The 25,679-nt window shown below is 39.6% G+C and overlaps 1 protein-coding gene and 1 long non-coding RNA gene across 3 annotated transcripts in view; one reads left to right on the top strand and one right to left on the bottom strand.

The window, feature by feature from the left end:
* GTF2H1 (general transcription factor IIH subunit 1) overlaps nucleotides 1-12,506 on the top strand; it is a 29,232-nt gene extending 16,726 nt beyond the window's left edge. The window contains exons 8-15 of the mRNA XM_019955119.2: nucleotides 852-979; nucleotides 1,093-1,180; nucleotides 3,454-3,542; nucleotides 3,916-4,033; nucleotides 8,025-8,115; nucleotides 8,536-8,651; nucleotides 9,654-9,746; nucleotides 11,767-12,506. Coding sequence (XP_019810678.1) covers nucleotides 852-979; nucleotides 1,093-1,180; nucleotides 3,454-3,542; nucleotides 3,916-4,033; nucleotides 8,025-8,115; nucleotides 8,536-8,651; nucleotides 9,654-9,746; nucleotides 11,767-11,853 — 810 coding nt within the window. The 3' untranslated portion in view covers nucleotides 11,854-12,506. The remainder of the gene's footprint in view (nucleotides 1-851; nucleotides 980-1,092; nucleotides 1,181-3,453; nucleotides 3,543-3,915; nucleotides 4,034-8,024; nucleotides 8,116-8,535; nucleotides 8,652-9,653; nucleotides 9,747-11,766) is intronic.
* LOC109554539 (uncharacterized) lies at nucleotides 10,469-11,930 on the bottom strand. Of its 2 annotated transcripts, none has more exons than XR_011564871.1 (2): nucleotides 11,720-11,930; nucleotides 10,469-10,750 (listed from the first exon to the last, which is right to left on the bottom strand). It is a non-coding gene; the product is annotated as an uncharacterized lncRNA (long non-coding RNA). The 2 variants fall into 2 exon arrangements; XR_002180168.2 differs by having other exon boundaries at nucleotides 11,589-11,771.
* Nucleotides 12,507-25,679: the final 13,173 nt, after the last annotated feature.

The raw sequence follows: 25,679 nt of genomic DNA, 5'->3' as shown, positions 1-25,679 counted from the left end.
TCAGTTTAAAAAAAAAAAACATTACTATGGACCCGTTTGTTCAAGCCAAAACCTAGTGGTCTCCTTGGTCCCGCCCCTTTGTAGGCCTCCAACATTCAGTTGCTCGGCAAGTGCGCTACATCTCAAAACTATCTGCACAGACACATTAGCCTCCTAATTGATCTTCTTGTTTCTTTTTGTTCCCTACAGTTTATTCTTTCCTAGCAGTAAGAGTTATAAATCAGATCATAATGTTCCCCTATGTAAAAACGTTTTCAGGGTTTTCTCACTGAACTTACGATAAAGTCGGAACTACTACCAGGCTCTAATTAATTTGGCCTCTGCGTACTCAGTTGGGGCTGTTTCCTGGCCCACCCTTCATTTGAGGTATACTGAACTGCATACAAACCCATGACACAGTATGTTTTACATTACTCCTATACCTTTTGTTTAAGCAGTTTCTTCTTCCTGAAATGTCTCAGTGTTTGCCTTGCAAGCACCTACCTATTCATCTTAACGGTGCTCCATGAAGCTCTTTTGAACCTACCCTCCCCGCCCCCCACCTCTAATGGGATTGACCACTTCTTTCGTAGCACCTGTAAGTTTTAACTTAAGTGTAATGGCTTACAGCCCAGCATCCCACTAACCAATATTTTAATGTTTCGCTAACTAGTCCAAAATTGCTCCTTAGGGAAAAAATGCAGCACTTAGCAGTTAAGATATTTTTGTGATACTAAAAGCAGTTAGTAGCATTTTTTCATTTTTGTGTGTGTGTATGTTATTTTTAAATTTTTACCTGTAAATATTTTTTAAGTCCTATATCCAGAAAATTTTTTCAACTCAACATATCTCTACTAAATTGTTCCTTGCAGGGCTATGGCATTTCCTCCGTGCCATCTACTTCTAATTCTAAATCCATCAGAGAGAATAGCAACGCTGCCATCATCAAGAGATTTAACCATCACAGTGCCATGGTCCTGGCAGCAGGTCTCAGGAAACAGTTAAGTACACATGCAAAGGGGCACTAACTGGGTTTTCCGTGATAGCCAGATAGAGTTTTGTTGTTGTTCTTCCTGTGGTACTTAACATTAATTTTTTTCCCTTTGTTTTCAGAGAAGCACAAAAGGAACAAAATGGCGAGCCCAGCAGCGTTGATGGCAATTCCGGAGATCCAGATTGCTTTCAGCCAGCAATTAAAAGGGTATGAGTAAAAAGTCTGGAATGTTTATGGCTCAGATTTCTCCACATATATGTTATGTAACTGCCAGTACCTTATGTTGACCCTTGATAAGTTCAGATGGCTTTAATTCTTCTGACCAAGCCGTTAAGTATTTGGCTTAAAGAATACTTCCTCAGTTTTGGCTTGCCTGCCTACTTTCCATAGACTTGTCTGTTAACTGGTTTTATTATTTTATTTTTCCCCTTCACCTATAAACACACATAAATGTTAACTCATAATTTTATTTTCTGGAAAAGAGTACCCAACAAAGGCAATATGACAGAAAGAAAAAACTAAAGGTTTGTGTATTTGATTTTAAAAGATAAGATTTGGCCCTCATGTAAAACCTAGCATTTTAGACCTGGAAATGTCTTTCATTAAATAGTGAAGATGGATTGTGAGGGCATATGAACAGTTACCTACTTATATATTTATTTTCTCTCTGCAACTTTGCCAGGCTTCTATATCCCTCAATTTTAAGTTCCTCCCTTGTTTTAAAAATCATGATAAGGCTTTCTTAGAGGGCGATCAGGCAATATAGTGTATTAAATTTTTAAAGGTTTAACCCTTAATTTCACTTCTGAACAGTATTCCACTTGGAACTTTTTTTTTTTCTTTCTTTAAGATATATGCAAAGATTTAGATACAAATACACTGACAGTATTATAATTGAGAAAATAGCAAACATCATGATACTCGTGATAGATCCCTACAGTGGAGATTGATGCATGCAGCAAATAATGACTACTTTAAAGGATTAATGATACATTGAATTAAAGTGACTTCACATATACCGTGACAATAGTTCACTTCATTACAATTAAAAGAAACCATTTTTTAGTTGCCTTACATGCCATATTAGGTGGCAAGAAACAAAAATGATTAAGACTGGGTTTTTGTCCTCAAAGAATTTAGTGTCTATAGGTAAGACAAAATGAATAATTGTAAAACAGAATTTAAAGTATAGTAATTATTTACAGTAGGAACCAGAGAGTAAGTAGATAAAGTTTGTAGAACAAACTGATACACAATTAAGTTTATGAACTTTAAGAGATTATGGGTCCTTTATGTATTTCAGTCACCTAATATGTTTCTACAGGATATACATCTTTAAAATTACCAAAGTAAGGTATTTCTTTTCTGAAATAAGCAAAGTGAAGCTAAAATATAAGTTAGAGATGCCAAAAAGAAGTCTAGGGAGTGATTTTTTGCTTTGCAATATTGCACTGAGTACCCTTGATTCTTGGTAGTGATGAAATTGTCAAAAATCACTGTGTGAATTTTCACAATATTCAATGATAAACTGACTCAAGATGTTCTTCCACATCAGTAGTTGTCTGCTGTGTGTTCTACAAGGGATTTATAGAATAAGAGATCCTGGAATAATAATAGAGTCCTCATATTCTTGGAGCTTTCAGTTAAGTGTGAAAGTTAGGTGGATGACCAGGCCTTGGCAGAGACTTAGGATTTGGATTTATATAAGAGGTTGAGTCAGGACATGACTTAAATCAGGCAGCAGCAGGGGTAAAAATGAGCTTGACATATGGGAACGGTAGTGAAAGACATCAGTATGCCTTGAAGTTGACTCAAGGGTATAGAGATGAAAAAGTAGTAAAAACACGCCAAGTCTAGGTGAGGTGGGACTGATTGATACATTACTCTGAGTAGCATGCTAAAGTCAGATTTGTTCCTATACAGTCCAGGAGAAAGCACATTAGTAAAACCAAAATAAAGAATGCAGACATAAACCCAAATACATGAAGGGATTAAATACACACGTGATAAACATGGCATTTCAGAATCAGTGGGGAAAGATGTTATTCTACAAATGTTGTTGGGGGACTGATTAATAATATTTTTTTTAAAACTGATTCCCTACCTTATTCCATAATAAATTCTGTTGGATCAAAGCTTAAGCAAAAAAAAAAAAAAAAAAAATCCACAGAAGAATAAGTATAAAGGGAAGAATTAAAACTGAAAAACACCAAAGTGGGGGCAAAAAGTATTTGCAACACAGGTAATAAAATTAATTTTTTTAATTTATTTTGAGTAAAATCCACATTTTCATCTATCAGATTTTCAAATATTAAAGGTTTAATGATGCATAGTATGGTCAGAGTATAGGAAAACAGTTACTCTGTTAAGTGGTATGGTCAGAGTATAGGAAAACAGTTACTCTGTTAAGTGGTAGCTGTGTATAGAGGGAACACATGTAGGAAGTGCAGCAATAAAAAGTGTTGTGTTGATAATTATAGGCGAAGTTACAAGAATCCATTGAATATGAAGACTTGGGAAAAAATAATTCCATAAAAACAATTGCACTAAACCTGAAGAAGTCAGATAGGTAAGTTTGGTGACTATTAAATTAATTTGAAGCAAAATAGTTTTATATCACAAGTTGGTACAGAATTTATTCTGCAAGTATAGTATTCAAGTTTTTATCAGTTTGTTGCCATAAAATATAGTATTGTATTTCCTTAAAAAGTTACTTTGTACATCTCAGGAAAGGATCCTAAATGATTGAAGCGAAGAAAATAACTTTTAGCTATCTATGCTGTTCTCTTCCTAATACCCTTATTGGAATTAAGTTATTTAATTGAAATATCTTTAACTCTTTACTTGGGGGGAATGTTGTATGGAGACTGCTAAAATATTTGACAGACAAATATTGAGCACCCTTATTCTGTGTGATTAGTAATTTCTTGGCTAATCTTCAGGTATTATCATGGTCCAACTCCAATCCAGTCGCTGCAGTATGCAACAAGTCAGGACATTATTAATTCTTTTCAAAGTATTAGACAAGAAATGGAAGCTTATACACCCAGATTAACTCAGGTAGGTGATTTATACAGTGTGAAAAACAGAATCCCCAGTTACTTTTTATGAGCACATTCATATTTATAAAACTCATACTTAACTTGGGGTAAAGACATATTTCTGCTTAATAAATTGAAAAAGTCAGGTAAAGAGAAATATTTGGCATACCTGAAGTTCAGATGATAATGAAAATAAGATAATGAGTTTTGTGGTTGCTGATTTTTTTTCTTCCATATATACAGTTTTATTGGAAAAATCTCCCAGATTTCCAAAAAATTTCTGGACATCATTCTGTAGATATTCTTTGTTTCTCCCTGCCCTTAGACATACTTCAGATGATCAGCAAGTTCTGTCAGTTCAGTAATTCTTGACTCCATCACCTCGACTTAGGTAAACGGGACAGGTTTTCAGCACAGCCACTGCAAGTTATTTTAATAAAAGCATGATTCCAACTACATCACTCGGCAACTTAAAAACCTTTACTGCTTCCCTTTCTTCTCATAGTAACTGTCTGGATGTTCTTTGTCTGACTCGCCAAACCCTACAATCTGACCTAACCCACATCTCTAGTCCCAACTCCAGCCATATCGCCACCCTTTCCTTCCCCACATAACTTAAAAAAAGAGTCCTGTACTCCAGCCTAACACTCTGTAAACTACCCAGAGGTTTTTAATCATATCATCTACAAGCTTCCTGTGCTTTTTCTCAGGCTTTCTCTCTTAAGAGTGTCTTTTGCCTGTTTCTGTGTCAAGGAACAAATAGTAATAATTCAAAGTAGTTCAAATTCCATTGCCTCTTTAAAGCAGTCCTCAGCATGCCCAGTAGTGAGTTATTTTTTCCCTTTTCTCTATTTTCATAAACACTCAGACACTGAATTGAAAGCTGAATTGTAGTGCTTATCACATATGGGGACTGACTTTTTAACTTTTAACCTTGAAATAATCTTAGATTTACAAAAAGTTGCAAAAGTTTTCTGACCCATTTTGAAGGTAGATCCCTTTGTGAGCATGCTAAGTTGCTTCAGTCATGTCCAACTCTTTGCAACACTGTGGACTGTAGCCCAGTAGGCTCCTCTGTCCACCGGATTCTCCAGGCAAGGATACTGGAGTGGCTTGCCATGCCCTCCAGGACATCTTCCTGATCCAGGGATTGAACCCTAGTTCTTAGTCTCCTACATTGGCAGGTGAGTTCTTTACCACTAGCGCCACCTAGAAAGCCCCAGATCCTTTACATCTAAATAACACACTACAGTTACAGAAACAATAAGTTAACATTGTTTAAGTCTTATTATCTAACCTGTATTCTTTAAAAAAAATTTTTTTTTTCTTTATTTGGCTGTACATGGTCTTTGGAGAAGGAAATGGCAACCCACTCCAGTATTCTTGCCAGTAGAATTCCATGGACAGAGGATCCTGGGGGGCTACAGTCCATGGAATCACACAGAATAGGACATGACTGAGCAACTAACACACATGGTCTTAGTTGAGGCACTCAGGATCTTAGTTGTGGCATATGGGATCTAGTTCCCTGACCAGGGATCACGCCCAAGCCCCTGTATTGGGAGCATGGAATCTTAGCCATTAGACCACCAGGGATGTCCCTAACCTATATTCTTGGAAAAATTTCACCAATAGTACCATTAATGTCCCTGTAGCAAAAAAAAGAAAAACTTTTTTTGGTCCAGCATCCAAATCAGATTCATGAATTGCATTCGGTTTTTTACGTCTCTTTAGTTTCCTTTACAGTGGAGTAGCCTTTCAATCTTTATCTTTCATGACCTTGATGTTTGAAGAGTAGGTCAGTTTTTTGTAGAATGCCCTCAACTTCAGTTTCGCATTTTCTCATGATTGGATTTCGCTTTTGGCAAGAATCCCACCACGTTGATGTGTAAGTAATATGGCATCCTTTGTACATCTTATGAGGACGCACATATTTATTTGTCCTGCCTTGCAGTGTTAACTCTGATCACTTGGTTAAGGCACTATCTGATTTCTCTGCGGAAAACTTACCAATTTTTCCCTTCATAATTAGTAAGTATCTTGTGGGGAGATACTGTGTAACTATTTTGTTTACCCTCAAACTTCTACTCACTAATGTTTTAGAATCTGTTGATGATTCTTGCTGAAAACAGTTATTATCATAGTGGTAGTTAAATGGTGATTTTCTAATTCTGTCCTCCCATCAGTTGACCTTCTGAACCTCCCTGACTCATTCATATTTATTTACTTTTCTTTATAAGCATGGATTCTTATATTCTGTGGGTTATAAATTGTTGCTATCCTTTTTTTTTTAAACTGAGATATCTTACAGTAAAATTTACATTTTCAGTATATTCTTTTGAATTCAGTGTCTATATACAGTCATGTCATTACCAACACAATCAAAATAAAAAGCAAGTTTTGTCACCCCTGAAAAGGTGCCCTTGCACCTTTGTAGTTAGACCCTTTCCACGCCCTTTATACTGGCCCCTGTCTCTTTCTGACAGTATCTTCATCAGTTTTGAGCGCCTCTTTAGTTTATGGCACAATGAGATAGTACTCCAAGTTCATCTGACTCTTTCCCTGCCTGGCAAGTGTTGAGTAGGTTTAGAAACCAAGATCTGAGTACTAGGTGGGATGTCATTTGCTACTGGTCTCTTTGTCCTGTTAGTGGACAAAGCAAAGAAATATGTGTGTACGTACTTATGCTCACATAACAAATATGGGATTGTCTGACTATATCTTTCCTTCTAGATTTGGCCCTTGGGCCAAAGTAGTTCCACCTAACTTTTTTTTTTTACATTTATTTATTTATTTAGTTCAAGTTTGAAAAAGCACTTATTTTGTACAAGTTCTTTTTAGTGTATATAGGTCAACACTAAGTTTTTTCAGCTGTGGTTAGTTTAGATTTTTCCCTCCAAAAAGTGATTTGATTATCTGAGACATGTGCGAAGATGATCCGCCATCGGGTGTGTGTTCCCGAGTGTAGCCAGCGACCGGTCAGCAAGTTTAGCAGTCAGTGAAACTTGTGGTTACGGTGCATTATCATACTTTGTGACAGAAGGAAATAGGAATCAAGTGAACTTTCATGTCTGCTTGACTCATAGTCAACCTGTAATGTGCTCTTTACACCAAGTTCTGTTTTTCATCCAGCCCATACATACCTGGATTTCTACTTGTAAAACACACTAAACCCTGTGCTTGAGCTGTTCAGCAGATGATTTGTTCCTCACTATGACTGGTCCTTGGTACTTGTTAGGCACTCATTGAAGAGATACATCAGTTATGTCCCTGAATGTTCATGTGGATACAGTGGGGAATGTAGGTTTTTTTCCCCTTTTGGCAATGTGTATCCACTTCCTTGAAAAATGGCAAGTGATATATTTCTACTTTGCTGGATTTTCTTATGTCAGCTGCCAGTCAAGGTTTATCATGTTTTTTTGACATTTTCTTTCCTTAAACTCAGTTTTACCTTCAGTGCTAAGAAGTTGGTACTTAAGAAAGAGCTTGGCTATATCACTTATATGTGGACTCTAAAAAATAGTACAGATGAACTTATTTACAAAACAGAAACAGACTCAGACATAGAAAACAAACTTCTGGTTACCAAGGAGAAAGTGGGAGTAGGGGTGGGGGAGGCAGGAATAAATTGGGAGTATGGGACCAGCAGATGCACACTACCACATAGAAAATAAACAATAAGGATTTACTGCACAAGGAACTGCACTCAGTACCTGGTGATAAATTAGAAGAAAAAAAGAATATGGTTATATACATATATATGTTTAACTGAGTCAGTCTGCTGTATACCTGGAACTAGCACAATATTGTCAATCAGCTATACTCTCTAAGGTGGGGAAGCTTGACTGGACAAAAGGGGATGTATTTTGAGGTACCTGTAAATTTGGTATTCCTGAAAGATTAGTAGGTATTCTAGTAGCCCTATGGGAAGCAGTTCACTCTGGTTGCTGTAGATTGTGTATTCATGGACATTTGCTGTTAAACTGAAATGTTGCCTTCATTCCTTTCAGGTTCTCTCAAGTAGTGCTGCCAGTAGCACCATCACAGCCCTGTCGCCTGGAGGAGCACTGATGCAGGGAGGGACACAGCAAGCCATAAACCGTACGTGCTGGACCTCCTGTTGCTATCCCTTTACCTAAATCAGCTCTAAAGCAATTTGAGAAGAGTGTTAAAGTTGTAGTGGTTTTCCTTTGGAACATTCCCAGGATCTGTGTTTTGTTTTTATGCATCCAGATCCTGAAGCATACCTAGAAAACAGCTTAATGTTTCAGTACTGTTTTAATATTACAAACAGTGGCACATTGCTATGTCATACTACAAGGTTTTTTTCCTCTCCTACCTCTTAAAGCAAAACCTGAAAAGGCCTCTGAAACCCCAAGGGAATTTAGAAATCACTAATTTAGAATAGCACATCCAGGTTTAACATTGGTAGGGTGCACATTCACATTTATACTGTGAGTCAGAGACTGCATACACATGGGAAAATAGCTTTTATTCTGTGAACCTCTTTTTCTTTTGCAGAGATGGTGCCAAATGATATTCAGTCTGAGTTGAAACACCTATATGTGGCTGTTGGGGAACTTCTACGGCACTTCTGGTCCTGTTTTCCTGTTAATACACCATTCCTAGAAGAAAAGGTTAGAACTGATCCCAAACACAGCCAGCTGTTTTGATAATGTGAATTAGTGAGGTGTTATCTTGACGTTGGAAAACTGTATTGAACGTTTACCATGTGCCAGACGCTACTTTGCCTATATTGTTTCCTTTAAGCCTCACAGCATCCTCATGGAGTAGGTATTGATACCCATTTTGTAAAGAAACTTGAGATCCAGAGCAGTTCCGTAACTATTAATTGTACATCTTAAAACTTAACTATCATTTTGCTGTACACCAGAAACAAACACAACATTGTTAAGTCAACTATACTTCAATTTTTAAAAAACAGTAATAGCCTTACTATATAAATTATCTTACAGACAATCTTTAGGGTCTTCCCTAGTGGTCCAGTGGTTAAAAGTTCACATTTCCAGTGCAGGGAGTGTGGGTTCATTTCCTGGATTATCTTTAAAGCTACAGAAAAGGTGCATTTTTCATCTATAATTTGCAAAAGAATAAAAAATTTGAAATAATCGGTATTGGCCAGTTTGATGAGAGTCCTTTCTTTTACTGCTAGTACTACCTTTTTAAAAAATGCTTTGACCCAGAAATTCAACATTTAGAAATATAAGAAAATAATAATTAAGAATGAGTGTATGCAAATATTGAGCCATAGAGATGTTTTTCTACCACTGTCTATGTTAGAAATGGTCTGATATCTATCAGAAGCAGATTGGTTAAAGATATATCCATTTTAAATGATGACCTAATATTTAATGACTTAAAGATGTTCACATTAAACCAAGTGGAATTTTATAACAGTATATACTGTATGTTTTCCACATACATATTTATACACATGCACAAAAAAAATATCAGGAAGGATAGGAATTATGAACTCAAAAAATCTAAATATATTAGATAACTGCTTCTCTGCCTGGTGAAGCCAGTAAATCTTAAAGAAAGTAACCTTATGTGTATTTTTCCCTTGATCTTTGTAGGTTCTTGAGAGTCTAATTCATTATTTATCTCATCTTTTTTAGGTAGTGAAAATGAAAAGTAATTTGGAACGATTCCAAGTTACAAAGCTCTGCCCATTCCAAGAAAAAATTCGGAGACAGTATTTAAGCACAAATGTAAGGCAAGAATCTAGTTTTGGCCTGATTTTTTTCTCTGTAGTAAAATGATGAAATTAACTTTGTTTTCCTGTAATTGAGTATATATGTTGTTTTTTATGTCCCTGGGAATCCTGTTTTTTAATTGTAAAATGTATCACACATTCATAAGTGTATAAAATACAGTTGCTTTTTGAAGCAGTAAAGCCAGTGTCTGTGTACTCACCAAGCATGGTAAGAAATAGAGCCAGCACCTGAGTGCCCCTGGCCAGTTGCCCACACCTCCTTCACACTCTCTCAAGGTCATGACTAACCCAGCATCTGTAATAATCATCTTCATGCTTTTCTTTATAGATTTACAACCTATGTGTATGTTCCTAAAAATGTTTATTTTGAAAACCTAAGTAACAAGTTACATTCTAGCAGTGCAAAGAATGGCAGAGTTGCCATTCTGTGAGAGTGAGCTGGAAAGTTCCTGGGTGATGGCCTCAGCTCCCCTGTTGACAGCAGGGCAGCAGTGAGGTGATGCGTGAGAAGTGTCACCTGCACTCAGGATTTTTAATGTTTTTAATGCAAGACTAGAGCCAGCCACACACAAAACCACACACACGCAGAGCAACTGCACAAGATTCTTTCTCTGTGTGTAATGCAAGTCTTCTCAAAGATGACTATGGAAAAAATAGCATATAAAACTATTTTTGTTCAGTATGTAAGTAGGATAAGCAAAACAGGAAATTTCACAGTTGAAAGCTGAAAAATCTTCATTGATAAAAGGTTTTATTCCCTAAACATTGTTTTTTTTTCCTCAAAACGTAATATTATTTATAATCAGAAAAGAATCTTGAAGTGTCTTCCCACAGCAGAGCAAGGATCTCAGATTCAGTTCATGTGCCTTCTCATTTGATTGTAACTGCCTGGAGCACTGTAAAAAGGTCTCTGGTAAAAAGAATTCTGAGGCCCTGAGCAGCCTTACACGAGGCTGTGGTGGTCATCTCTTCTAACTGGTACTGTGGAAACATTGTGGCCTGTCAAGCAGAATAAATGATTTTTATGTAGTTTACCGACAGAAGTAAATAACACTCCCCTACACAAACACACTTACTGATAACAGATGTGGTAAATAAGGGTTTGTTTCTAACTCTACCTCAGATTGAATCCAAATTGTTGGCATGCTATAAGGATTTAAGCCTTCCTGTTCTCTGTCTCCATACTGCCAAAATTGACTTGGAGACATTACAAAAATTTTACTTCCAACCATGTAAATTACACTGTCCACTTCCAAGGAAATAGATAATCCAAGGACATTCTACCTCAGGAGCCTTTATCAGCTTAGATCAGTGTGGTCCTTTTGACTTCTAGTTATGTCTATGATGAGGGCAAAAATTTTTTCTACTCAAAGTACATAGTCCTGACAGAAGGGGTTTCATAGTACTTGTGTGGAGGTTTAAGACTAATTACATTTTTCTGTAATCTATTATGTGGAAATCCTGAAGTGTTGAGAGCTGGAAAAGACCTAGAGAACATAGAAAAGTGCTTCTCAAGCTTGGCTGTTCAGCAGAATTAAGCTCAGAAGCTTTTGAAAATCAAAAGATTCCTGGGTATCATCTCAGACCTGCTGCCTCAGAATCTTCAGGGGAGTAGGGCATTTTTTATATTTTCTCTCAGATAGTGTTGATGCCCTCTGGATTTTACTTAGAAGTCCAATGTTTAAATCTCGAAACCTCTGATTTGACAGAAGAAACTGAGACCTGTAACACAGATTTTCCTGTTGTTCTGTGGCTGGTTAATGACAGGGCAGACATATAGCGTAGGCAGAGCAGGTGAACTTCAGCCTATACTGTACACCGCCCCCATCCCTCTTACCTTTCTATATGAAATGTATCTGAGAACCTTCACAGAGGGCCTGCATATTGCCTCATTGGGGAAATAAAAAAGAGCTTTGCAACTGCGCTCTGAAATATGTACCAGATCTGAGTCAGAAGCATTAACCTCACCAGCCATTAGCCCGTTGTTGCTTAAGAGTGTTGTGTTTGTTTTTCAGCTGGTAAGTCACATAGAGGAGATGCTCCAGACAGCCTACAACAAGCTCCACACGTGGCAGTCACGGCGTCTGATGAAGAAAACGTGAAGTGTCTGCAGCTCTCACAGGTTTTGTGAGACTGAGAGAACTGTGGCCTGCAGTAACTCTGGAAACCTGGCCTGACAGACGTGCAGGCGATCACACAGAAGTGACAAGAAACATCTGCAGCGCGCCGACTCTTGGAGCTGATGCTGTTGTACTTGCACATTGAGAACTGAAAGGAAAGGAACTGTGATTAAACTAAAAGCTGGGGAAGTAAATTAAGGCAGAACCAAAATGAGCTAAGTTGCAAATATATATATATATATATATATTTTAAAAAGACACTGTTTACTGCAGTTACTCAGGAACTGCTTTTGATTCACATTAAGCTGCTTTCAGAAATTTAAAAAAAAAAAAAAACACTTTTTAAAAGGGTGCATTGATAAATCTGAGGTTTTTGTTTTGTTTTTTTTCTGTGTAAATTTTTTTCCTAAGTTTATGGCACAGGGTACACCTTAAGTATTTCTCCTCCATCTTCCACTTGGATCCTCAAGTTTTGCTGAATTCTAGTTGTACCTTACATCAGCAAGTTAAAGAGAGTACTTTAAAATAAAGCAGAGGGAGACTGTTGCTCAGCCATCCAGAAACAGTTGTAGTCAGAAGACATCATTGGTCCTGTGTTTCCTACGGAAATAAGAAACAATAAATATTGCACTGAATGTTTGTGGTTTGGCGTCCCTAAATGATAAAGAGGGGACATGTGTGCAGAAAGTCGTGTGAGGTTTTTATGCAGAATTTTGTCAGAGGACAATGGCGCTGCATGTTTTTCTTTGAGTGCAAATGTACATTGCTAAGATTTTTTTTAAGATGGCATGTGCTTTGAAAAGAGGCAATTGCATTTTTAAGAGTTTAAAAATCTTATGAGTGAGAAATATAAGAAATCTTACTTATTTTCACCTCTTTAGAAAAAAAATAAAAGATGTTTCTCATATCTCTCTTTCTCTAGTATCTGACTGTTGGCAAAGTGATAATCATTACATAGTAACTGCAAAGCCTAAATGCAAAGGAAAAAAAAGATATGTTCATGTTTTTAGAATCCATGCCATATTTTGTTCCTAATAGGATCAACTCAATATTTATCTAAGACTTTAGATGTCTTGTATTAAAATTACAGGAAAAAGTAAAACTTTTTATAGATACTCTTAACTGCAACACATCCTTTGGATTCTCCTTACATGTGGTGCTTACTTGGTTGGGTTGCTCGAGGGCTACTCATTACTTTTTTAAGCCATTATACAAGCTGGTTATTTTCCATATAAAGTGGCTGCAGTAGGTCAAAAACCAGTTCAGACTTCGAACCAGTAAAAGGAAAGCAACAACGTCACTCTTCTGCTTCAGTCCCGCCGTTTCTCTTCCAGACCAGTATAGTGATGGTGTGTTATAACTTACAGTTTTACAAAGTACATTTCAAATGTATGATTGTCACAACTACTCTATAAGCAATAGTAATGGAGCAGATCAAAAAATGTTTGAAATAGAAGAAAGAGTATGTCTCGGGTAAGTTCTCTGTTAAAGATGAAGTGATAAGTATAATGGAACGTGAAGGAAGAAACCATTGGGGAAATGGGTAGGCTTCACTAAAGAGGTGACATTTTAGCTCAGCCTTGAAGATAGAAGAGGGAAGGGCATGATGAAGGTGTGAAGGAAAGGAAAGGCATTTTGGGGCAATAGTGTTGGAGAGTTGAAAGTGACAAGAGGCGGAAGAAAATCAGTTTAATTCAAGTTGCAAATGGCTTTGTATGCCAAGGTAGGGAATTCGGGTCTTGGGACCTCCCTGGTGGTCCAGTGGCTGAAACTGCAAGCCTAGTGCAGGGAACTCTGGTTCCATCCTTGATCAGGGAACTTGATCCCACAGGCCGCAACTAAGAGTTCCCAGGCCGCACCTGAAGATCTGCATGCCACACACACAAAAAATCCCGAATGCTTCAACAAAGACTGAGTGCAGTCAAGTCAATAAGATTTTTTTTTTAATAAGAGCTATTTTTAAAAGTTCAGACCTTACCCATTAGGTGTGGGTGAGTCTTGGGGAAAATTTTAAGCATAAATTGTTTTTGTGAGGGAATTACGGTTGGTTGGCTTGTAGATAAAAAGTCCAGCAATTAGAAATGCCAAAACCTACATAAGACTTTGGAACAATCCAGACTGGAAAACTAGGTCCAAATTAAGTGGAATTCTGATAAATAGGAAGATATGAAGTCTTATAAGGAATGAAGGACTTAAGAGATTTCACCAAAGGTAGCTCTCAGTTTCAAGTCCAGCTAACATCTGATATACTTGATCCTTGGAGTCCTTTCAAATTGAACTTTGGCAGCTGTTCAGGCCTACCATGACCCCACCTTCCCATTGTGGAAAATGATAGCAGCTACTGGTAATTGAGAGCCGTGATAAATCAGCACTGTGCCAAGCACCTTTAGAAAAGGCTTTGATGTTAAGTAATTTACCCCAGTAAGTGGCAGGGCTTACCCTAGATTGCTAAACTCCAGTAGCCACTTCCTGGTGAAGTTGGAAGCCTTTATTCCCCAGCCCAGGGTTTTCTTGCCCAGTTTTTCCTTTACCCTGTTGGTCATTTCTGCCTCCAGTTCTACTGCGTGGTGGTTTTAAGGCAAATCACATTATGGGATTAGTCTGCTTAGCAGGGCCCATTAGCCTGGAAGGGTACAAAATGTCAGCATAGGGAAGGCATGCCGTGCCCCAGAAGAATGAGTTTCTCCTGGAAAAAAGCATAAAATCAGTAGTCTAGTTTACTTTGGACTTACACTACAAAATGAGTGGGATACCTTGTGTTGCCTGCTTCAATCTGAAAAAAATGATTGCTCAAACATCCATAACTGAGAAAGGTAACCCACTCATCCAGGCCAAGGGTTTAATCCAGAAACTGATTTCCTATTGGTGCATATGTCGTCTGGAGCCACAGTGGCCCTGGGATGGAAAGCTGCCCATTTTAAACTTAGGTTTGCTGTTTCCAGTGTCAGAACTTGCATGGGATTCCTCAGTGCATTACCTCTGCCCTTTCCCAGTTTAGCTTCTTCAAGACTCAGCTGTTCTTCCAGTTCCTGAGGCCAGGGGAGTCTTAGTTATTTTCAGCTCTTTAATTATCCAGAGCTGGAGCAGTTCCTAGAACTTGGTTCAAGGATGATCAGACTTGGTTTGTAGTCCATATCCTCAATCGGGTGTGTATTTAAGTCACAGAAAAGACTTTGGAAGCTACCTGCAAAGTCCGTTTTCATAAGTCTTTCCCAGAACCCCTAATATGACAAACATGGAATTAATTGTACCTGTTGAGGTGGAGCCAGAGGTCCAGGTGTTCCCATTTCCCCTAACGATGCAGCTTGAAAAACCTATATAGCCTCTCTGGCCACCTAGTAACCAGCTGTTTTTTGGGATGGATAACAAATAGGCTGACGGGAATTCCCTGGCGGCCTAGTGGTTAAATCTTGGCACTCACTGCTGTGGGCCCAGGTTTGATTTCTGGTCAGGGAACTGAGATCCCATAAGCCCTGTGTGTGACCAGAAAAGAAAAATTATCTTTAAAAGTAGGCTGACGCATGAGGTAAAACTGGCTTAATCTTTAAATTTTACTTATCTGTAGTCATAGAAATAAATAGCAAGATGGTATTAGTGAAGTCGCTTAGTCGTGTCCGACTCTTTGTGACCCCGTGGACCGTAGCCCACCAGGCTCCTCCATCCATGGGATTCTCCAGGGAAGAATACTGGAGTGGGTTGCCATTTCCTTCTCCAGGGGATCTTCCCAACCCAGGGATCGAACCCAGGTCTCCTGCATTGCAGGCAGTTGCTTTAACCTCTGAGCCACCAGGGAAGCCCAAGATGGTATTAAGCAAGGCTTAAACCCATCCTCTTGTTCAGTTGCTAAGTTGTGTCTGACTGTGACCCCATGGATGGTAGCCCGCCAGGATCCTCTGTGCATGGAATTCTCCAGGCAAGAACACGAGTGGATTGCCATTCCCTTCTCCAGGGGATCTTCCCTACCCAGGGATCGAACCCAGGTCTTCTGAATTGCAGGCAGATTCCTTACCATCTGAGCCACCTGAGAAGCCTAGCACACACCCTAGCAATTAGACTGAATACTCTAAAAGTTAAAGACTGTCAGATTGGATTGAAAAACAAGACTCAACTATACGCTAGTTGCAATTACAGAAATGTCTATACTTACCTCACTGGATTTGCCCTCCCATCATGTCAAACTCCAGAGAAGGCGATGGCACTCCACTCCACTACTCTTGCCTGGAAAATCCCATGGATGGAGGAGCCTGGTAGGCTGTAGTCCATGGGGTCGCGAAGAGTCAGACACGACACAGCAACTTCACTTTCACTTTTCCCTTTCATGCATTGGAGAAGGAAATGGCAACCCACTCAGGTGTTCCTGCCTGGAGAATCCCAAGGACGGGGGAGCCTGGTGGGCTGCCGTCTATGGGGTTGCACAGAGTCGGACACGACTGAAGCGACTTAGCAGCAGCAGCAGCAGCAGCAGCAGCACGTCAAATTCAGGTTCACTAGGTGTTAGAATTCACAGACCACCTTTACTCAAATGTATATCTTTCTGGTTCAAGTAGCTGAGTGGTGAACTGAATAGTGAAAAGGGAATGAAAAGATCACTGACCATTAATGTCCATTTTTTAATTACAAAAGTATTATTTTTTAAGGTTTAAGGTTTGAATAGTACTGATATATATAAAATAGAAAATGTTTCTGTATCCTTACCCCCAAGTCTCAGTCTCTTGAGGTAGTGCTTAGTGCATTTTCTCCAAGACTTTTTTTTCCATGCACTTAAAATTATTTTTCTAGCCTACAGAGATTTTTCTAGCAAAGAAACATCTGTGAACACACTTATACCCTTTAAGATAAACCCTGACAGGGGGCTTATCTCCTTAGAGAATCCACTAATGGTCCCCTTTATGTAAGCTAAATTTTGTGAATTTTGGTCTTCCCCGTTAGTGTGCTACTTCTGGTACCCAGTTATCCATAAGAACAGGCTATGTCTGGCCTGAATACAAAAATTCCTTGGAATTTTTACTTGTACAATCAGATTCTTGTCACCCAAGACCCACAGATGTAAGAAGCAGAAAAAAAGGAGTGCTATATCAGGCCCTCCCAGGATGAGTTGCCGCCTCAGCAGTGGCAGACCCATGGTGTAGCAGAGTCATTAGAGCCCAGACTTTGAACCTACACTGTTGGACTCAAGTCCCACTGCGAAGCTCACTAGCTATGTGACTTAATCTGTGCGTCAGTTTCTTCTTCATCTATTAACTGAGTGTTATAGTAGCACTTTCTGCCATAAGGGTGGTGTCATCTGCATATCTGAGGTGATTGATATTTCTCCCAGCAATCTTGATTCCAGCTTGTGCTTCTTCCGGTCCAGCGTTTCTCATGATGTACTCTGCATATAAGTTAAATAAGCAGGGTGACAATATACAGCCTTGACGTACTCCTTTCCTGATTTGGAACCAGTCTATTGTTCCATGTCCAGTTCTAACTGTTGCTTCCTGACCTGCATACAGGTTTCTCAAGAGGCAGGTCAGGTGGTCTGGTATTCCCATCTCTTTCAGAATTTTCCACAGTTTATTGTGATCCACACAGTCAAAGGCTTTGGCATAGTCAATAAAGCAGAAAAAGATGTTTTTCTGGAACTCTCTTGCTTTTTCCATGATCCAGCGGATGTTGGCAAGTTGATCTCTGGTTCCTCTGCCTTTTCTAAAATCAGCTTGAACATCTGGAAGTTCACCTTTCACGTACTGCTGAAGCCTGGCTTGGAGAATTTTGAGCATTACTTTACTAGCGTGTGAGATGAGTGCAATTGTGTGGTAGTTGGAGCATTCTTTGGCATTGCCTTTCTTTGGGATTGGAATGAAAACTGACTTTTCCAGTCCTGTGGCCACTGCTGACTTTTCCAAATTTGCTGGTATTTTGAGTGCAGCACTTTCACAGCATCATCTTTCAGGATTTGAAATAGCTCAACTGGAATTCCATCACCTCCACTAGCTTTGTTCATAGTGATGCTTTCTAAGGCCCACTTGACTTCACATTCCAGGATGTCTGGCTCTAGGTGAGTGATCACACCATCGTGATTATCTGGGTCATGAAGATCTTTTTTGTACAGTTCTTCTGTGTATTCTTGCCACCTCTTCTTTATATCTTCTGCTTCTGTTAGGTCCATACCATTTCTGTCCTTTATCGAGCCCATCTTTACATGAAATGTTCCCTTGGTATCTCTAATTTTCTTGAAGAGATCTCTAGTCTTTCCCATTCTGTTGTTTTCCTCTATTTCTTTGCATTGCTCACTGAGGAAGGCTTTCTTATTTCTTCTTGCTATTCTTTGGAACTCTGCATTCAAATAGGAATATCTTTCCGTTTCTCCTTTGCTTTTCGCTTGTCTTCTTTTCACAGCTATTTGTAAGGCCTCCTCAGACAACCATTTTGCTTTTTTGCATTTCTTTTCCTTGGGGATGGTCTTGATCCCTGTCTCCTGCACAATGTCACGAACCTCCGTCCATAGTTCATCACGTTCATCATATTTCATCATAGTTCATCAGAAAGTGAAGAGGAACTAAAAAGCCTGTACAATGCATTTTTGCATTTCTTTTCCTTGGGGATGATCTTGATCCCTGTCTCCTGCACAATGTCACAAACCTCCATCCATAGTTCATCAGGTTCATCATATTTCATCATAGTTCATCAGGTTCATCATATTTCATCATAGTTCATCAGAAAGTGAAGAGGAACTAAAAAGCCTCTTGATGGAAGTGAAAGAGGAGAGTGAAAAAATTGGCTTAAAGCTCAACATTCAGAAAACTAAGATCATGGCATCTGGTCCCATCACTTCATAGGAAATAGATGGGGAAACAGTGGAAACAGTGTCAGAGTTTTGGGGGGCTCCAAAATCACTGCAGATGGTGATTTTAGCCATGAAGTTAAAAGACGCTTACTCCTTGGAAGGAAAGTTATGACCAACCTAGATAGCATATTAAAAAGCAAAGATATTACTTTGCCAACAAAGGTCTGTCTAGTCAAGGCTATGGTTTTTCCAGTAGTCATATATGGATGTGAAAGTTGGACTGTGAAGAAAGCTGAGCGCCAAAGAATTGATGCTTTTGAACTGTGGTGTTGGAGAAGACTCTTGAGAGAGCCCCTTGGACTGCAAGGAGATCCAACCAGTCCATCCTAAAGGAGATCAGTCCTGGGTGTTCATTGGAAGGACTGATGCTGAGGCTGAAACTCCAATACTTTGGCCACCTCGTGCGAAGAGTTGACTCATTGGAAAAGACCCTGCTGCTGGGAGGGATTGGGGGCAGGAGGAGAAGGGGACGACAGAGGATGAGATGGCTGGATGGCATCACCGACTCAATGCACATGAGTTTGGGTGAACTCAGGGAGTTGGTGATGGACAGGGAGGCCTGGCGTGCTGCGATTCATGGGGTCGCAAAGAGTCGGACATGACTGAGCGGCTGAACTGAACTGCTAGTAGCACTTAGCTGGTAGGGTTACCGTGAGGATAACAGAGTATACAGGACACTTGGGACAGAGTCCAACACTTGATATGTGTCAGGTGAGTGTCTGCTGATATAGGTTTTCACTGAGCCACACAGTAAAAGGCAACATCTTCTTAAGTTCCTTGTTTAGAAACCTGAATGGAAGAAAATTCCCTCAATGAACAGTAAAGGTGCTTAGTTTTGTACTTTTACCCCACCCAAAACTGCCCCCCAAAACTAATCTTCATGGCTTACCTTTAATAGACTTATTAATACTCACTTCTTAATGGTGCCCTGCATTCTCCAAATTACCTATATGAAATAGCTTATAACTAATTGCACACTTCAGTTGCAGTATTTATGAAATAAATTCTTTCCAGTCTTTTGAGAACCTGAAGAGAATGTTTCTGTATTCTTCCCTGGGATGTAAAATGTAAAATATAGATTAAAGGACAACTGTAAGTTAAAAGAAACTATAAATTAGAATCCAAAATTTGTTTGAAATGAATGTGTCATTTCATATCTTGTGTTTTACATTTAGGGAAGAAAATTTTCCCCTTTTTTATTCTTGGGAATGGGAAAAGAAGCACAGCTTATTATATCTTAACTACTTGCTAAGATTTTTTCTTAAAGACAGAAGTTGGAATCTACGTAGAAAACAAACTTATGGTTACCAAGGGGTAAGCAGGAGGAGGGATTAATGGATGGTTGGGGTTGACATACACACTACTATATATAAGATAGATAACTAATAAGGACCTACTGTACAGCATAGGGGACTCTGCTCAATACTCCATAATGACCAATATGGTAAAAGAATCTGAAAGAATGGGTATATGCATATGTATAACTGATCCACTTTGCTATACATGTGAAACTAACACAACATTGTAAATCAGCTATATTTCACTAAAAAAATATTTTGAAAAAGGAAGCTGGGGGCTTCCCTGGTGGCTCAGTGGTAAAGAACTGGCCTGCCAATGCAGGAGACACGGGTTCGATCCCTGACGGGAAAGATCCCATGTGCCACAGAACAACTAAGCCCCATACAATTACTGAGCCAGCACTCTAGAGCCTGCGCTCTGCAACAAGAGAAGCCACCGCAAGGAGAAGCCCTCAAACCGCACCTAGAGAGTAGCCTCCGCCCTCCACAACTAGACCCAACACAGCCAAAAATAAATAAGTAAATAAAATTATTTTTTTAAAGACGTTGGGATCAAAGAATAAGAAGATATGCTGAGTTAGCAAGAGAGCAACCTTGAGGCTTGATAAAATACGTGAATGGGTTTCTCTTCAAAACAAGGTCACTAACAGTCTTCAGTGAACACATCCCCAGACCCGAAAGTGGTGACTTTGTTGTCTGGACAGTAGCATATCACAAGGATTGCTTAGGCAAGAAGGAATTTCCTGAAAAACCTGATAGTGATCCATTTTCTGGGTTACATGAATAGGTTGTTGACAATCTAGTAAATGAGTAAGTGCTTAAGCTCTAAAGCTGAGCTCCTGTGTTCAAATCCTAGTCCACCGCTTACTAGCTATGCCATTCAGTTCAGTTCAGTTGCTCAGTCGTGTCCGACCCTTTGCAACCCCACAAACTGCAGCATCCCAGGCTTCCCTGTCCATCACCAACTCCCAGAGCTTGCTCAAACTTATGTGCATTGAGTCAGTGATGCCATCCAACCATCTAACTCTCTGTTGTCCCCTTCTCCTCCTGCCTTCAATCTTTCCCAGCATCAGGGTCTTTTCAAATGAGTCAGCTCTTTGCATCAGGTGGCCAAAGTATTGGAGTTTCAGCTTCAGCATCAGTCCTTCCAATGAATATTCAGGATGGATTTCCTTTAGGAAATCTCCTGGTTTGATCTCCTTGCAGTCCAAGGGACTCTCAAGAGTCTTCTCCAACACCACAGTTCAAAAGCATTAATTCTTCCGCACTCGGCCTTCACTGCTTATGCCTCAGCATTCTCACTTGTAAAGTGGGCATAATAAGAGTACTTAGGAAGTAAAAATTGAATAAGCTAATATAAGCTTGCAAGGCATAAATTAAAGACTCAATAATTGTTCTTTATACCATTTATTATTATTTACCTCTATCAGACTTCAGCTCAAAGCTGATTGATATCAACGTTGATAGGGAACTGTGGCAGAAAGTAAGAGGGAAAAAAATTAATATTTATTTGATCTATTTACCAAACATTTGCCATGTTATATGTACATTCTTAATTAATCCTTATGATTAACTCAGTTTTTTTTTTTTTTACAGTTTTCTAATTAGAGGATTATTACTTGACAATATTCTGATGGTTTTTGCCACACATCAACATGAATCAGCATTAGGTGTGCATACATATGTCCTGTCCCTCTTGAACCCCCACTTCCACCTGCCTCCCCATCCCACCCCTCCAAGTTGTCACAGAGCACTGGCTTTGGGTTCCCTGAGTCATATATCGAACTCACCAGCTATCTATTTTACATATGGTAATAAATACGTTTCAATGTATTCTCTCATATCTTCCCACCCTCTTCTTCCAGCACTGTGTCCAAAATGTCTGTGTCTCCTTCGCCACCCTGCAAGTAGGATCATCAGTACTATCTTTCTAGATTCCATATATATGCATTAATATACAATGTGTCTTTCTCTTTCTGACTTATCTCACTCTGTATAATGGACTCTAGGTTCATCCACCTCATTAGAACTGACTCAAATGTGTTCCTCTTTATAGTTAAGGATTCACTCATTTATCAAGCTCCTAGTATGCATCAGTCTACAGCCCCCACTATATAAAGTCTCTGGTCAGGAAAAGATGATGGTTGTAATAGACTGTGCCCTCATGGGACTTAATAAACTGAGGAATGGAGAGGTGAAATAACTTGCCTAAAGACCCTGACTCCTAGTTGAGAGTGGAGAGCTAAGATTCAGGCTCTGCTCCTCAAAGCAAATCTATGCAGCTGCGAACTATTGACCTCTCTCCCTAATCGCCTTATTGTCTCCCCACCCTGCTATCAGGCCACACACACTGTCAAGCACATTTTCCTGAAGAGCAGTGACAGATTCTTGGGGACCCGAAGCTCTAAAGGAGAGCCACATAGGGTTCAACTCTGCTGTTGGTACCTAAGCAACCATTATGCACCAGGTCCTCTGAAGAATTCAAAGAGTTTTCACTGTCCTGTTTTCTCCTGACATTTTACTTTTTTAAAATTAAATTTTTTCCATATTTATACGTGCTCATAATTTAAAAAATCAAAAGCATAAAGGGTACATACCGAAACATCATGTCCATCAACTTCCCTCTTCACAGAAGTCATCACTTTCAACTCTTTTAGCTTATATTATTCCATTCTCAGTTTATCAATTTTGTTATTCACTACTACTATGGCAGTTAAGGATTTGGTGTTCTTATACCATTGTTCCCATTTCCCTTTCTCCAGCTTCCCAATATAGTTATTTCACAGGTTCCTCTGGTAATCAGTAGTCAGTTTTCACATTTTGATAATGTAAATATTGTTTGGTGTTTCAAGTCAGGGTCCTGGCAGGAAATAAATGGCACCCTCAAGCTGGGTAATTTGAAGAGATTAATAAAGGTACGGTTTCCCAAGGTGCAGGCAGAGTGCAGCGCAGGCAGAGAAACCCTAAGTTGTAGTGTGGTATCCTAGTTACCAGTCCTAGGCCTGATGGGGCAACAGAAAGAAGTAGTTACCAGGAAAGACAGGAGTCCAGGGACACAGACAGCTCAGTCCCACATGGAGGGCTCCATCTCACTCGCCCTCTCCCCCAGTCTCCAGGGATGGCAGAGGGAGGGGGTACCGCTACTGTGTGTGTCCTTCAGGTCAGCCCCTCAGAGCCCAAAGCATGATGGAGAAGAGGACAGTGAACCTGCAGGCCAAACAGATGTCAAAAAAAAAAAAAAAAAAAAGATGTCCTGCACCACAGCCAACCAGGGTACCTTTCTTGACCAACTGTTTGTCCTTCACCACAGTTTTGAGTGGGCTTTCCAGGTGGCACTAGCGCTTAAAACAACAACAACAACAACCCCCTCTCAACGAAGGAGACGTAAGAGAAGCAGGTTTGGTCCCTGGGTCAGAAGATCCCCTGGAGGAGGGCATGGCAACCCTCTCCAGTTCCAGTATTCTTGCCTGGAGAATCCCCATGGACAGAAGAGCCTGGCGGGCTACAGTCCACGGGGTCACAAGAGTCGGATACGACTGAAGTGATGCAGCATGCATGCAGTTTTCAGCTGGCTCCATCTTCTAACATTCCTATGGCTACTTTACTCCAAACTCTGGACAGATTGTAAAACCCCTCAGCTGGCACTTCTATTTGAGCAAGTTGCTTTAAAGTGGGTTGTTCTCAAGAAATCCCTATATTATACATTTCTACCACCAGCTCCCGTAAATTTTCAAAATGAAATTAAGTAAAGTGTTTCTCCTAAGTAATTTTCACCACTTTTTTTTTCTATAGAGTAGAAGTTGCTTCCAAAATAATAGCCAAGTTGCCAGTAGAGGTTGTGTTTCCATTTTGTTATCACAGTCTTAACATTTTTAAAACTTATTTTTTATGTCACACAAGAGCATGTATATCATTTTTACAGGTCAAATAATACAATACTCAGAAAAATAAAAGCAAACTACCTTCTCTCCTATTCCCTAGGCTTATACTTTAAGTTTTTAAAACTGTTTCCTCTGACATTTCCCTCCAGATTTCTAGATAAGAGTTGGTAGTATAGTTGTTAATTTAAAATTTTTATACATTATCAATTGACTTCCCACTATGGAAGATGGGAATATTAGCTCTCGTATACATTCCCCCATGCACATTGCCTCACCTGTATCTTTCAAAATGGCTGTATCACAGTTTTTGATTAAATGAATAGTTGCTGTTTAAAAAATAAAATAAAATAAAGTGGGTTAGAAGCTCAGTGTGCACAGACAGGTCTGTCAAAGGGCTATAAAGGGCTTCCATGAGGGTAACGGGAGGCAGCTTTGCCACCTGAGTCTCTCAAAAGTCAGTATTTAGGGAACTTTTCTTTGAGGCCATTCATCTCTCCAGAGAAGGAGCTCCATGTCTCTAGGGAGTATAAGCTTCATACTAACTCTCTGGGAACTGCCTCAAGAAGGGGCTTCTCTGTTTGTATGCAGACATGCTCTTGTGCCCCTGTCTTTAGCCAGTACCTCTCACCACTGTACTTCATCCTGATTGCATTTCCCCAGAAAATAGACCCCCTATTTTCAGTGAGGGTGGAGGCAGGAGGCAGTCATTTTGTTGCACATATAGAGATAGGAATCTGGGTGTCTAAGAGTCTCATATCCATTGTTTCAACCCCACACTGCACTCCTTCCAATTCCCAAGCCCATCTAAGTGTTTTGCAGGGCAAATCAGCTTCCATCTCTTCCCCACGCCCCTCTGTGAACACTTGAATTTCATCTGGTGCTGGTCACGCTGATTTCAACCTTCTAAACAATTGTCAGCAGACCCCATCTGTGGTTGTCTCCTCTTCCAGTCTCTGGGTCTTTGTATGATTATACTTTTGTATGTTCTTTTCCCATTACTTTAGTGGGATCTAGGGAAGGACCTAAGATAAACATGTGAGTTCAACCCACCATGTTTAACCAGAGAGTCATTATTGAATTTTGGTGGTTTGGTTTTAGAATCAAGATGAATGTTCACCATTTCATGACTAGAGGCCCCATAAGATGATTGCTTTAAACTGGAGGGAAAAAAAAAAAGCACAACCAAAAAGCTTGAGAATTACATTTTATTCAGCAGACATACTGAAGACTTAAGCCCAAGAGACAGACTCTCAGCTCTGAAGGACTGTCCTGAGCAGGTAAGGGAAGAGGCAGGATATATAGGAGTGTTGCGAAAAACAAACCAGGTAGTTGAACACGAAAAGATTTCTGCAAATTAAAGAAAAAAACAAATATCTGAAGTTAATGAATTTAGCACTTTGTATGGGAAGATTCACTTTGTCTAGGCTTAATGAAATTATTCCTTTGGCATGCACCTCAGCTGTCTGGTGTGAGCATCCTATTCTTTTTCATCTGCTCAGGGTGCACTGTTGGGAGTGGCTACAGTGGCTGATGACTTGATGGCCACGACATCCTTTGTTCACTGATTTGGCCAGTGATTTGGGTTCTTTGTCCACAACCCAAACCCCTAGGAGCTATCTTCAGGTCCTTGTGATAGAGCAGCAAAGTTACTGAGCTCATGCTTTTACCCCTGATGTGTGTATGAGCTTGTCACATGACCCAACTGCTAGGTGTCCACTAGCCCAGTGTTTTCTACGGTGTGGTTAGCACCCCTCCAGGGGCTTGAGTAAGGATCAGATAGAGATATCAGTTTAGTTCAGTTCA

The sequence above is a fragment of the Bos indicus genome, chromosome 29 (genome assembly GCF_029378745.1).
Source record: "Bos indicus isolate NIAB-ARS_2022 breed Sahiwal x Tharparkar chromosome 29, NIAB-ARS_B.indTharparkar_mat_pri_1.0, whole genome shotgun sequence".
Lineage (NCBI taxonomy): Eukaryota > Metazoa > Chordata > Mammalia > Artiodactyla > Bovidae > Bos > Bos indicus.
This window is presented reverse-complemented; position numbering and strand designations above follow the sequence as displayed.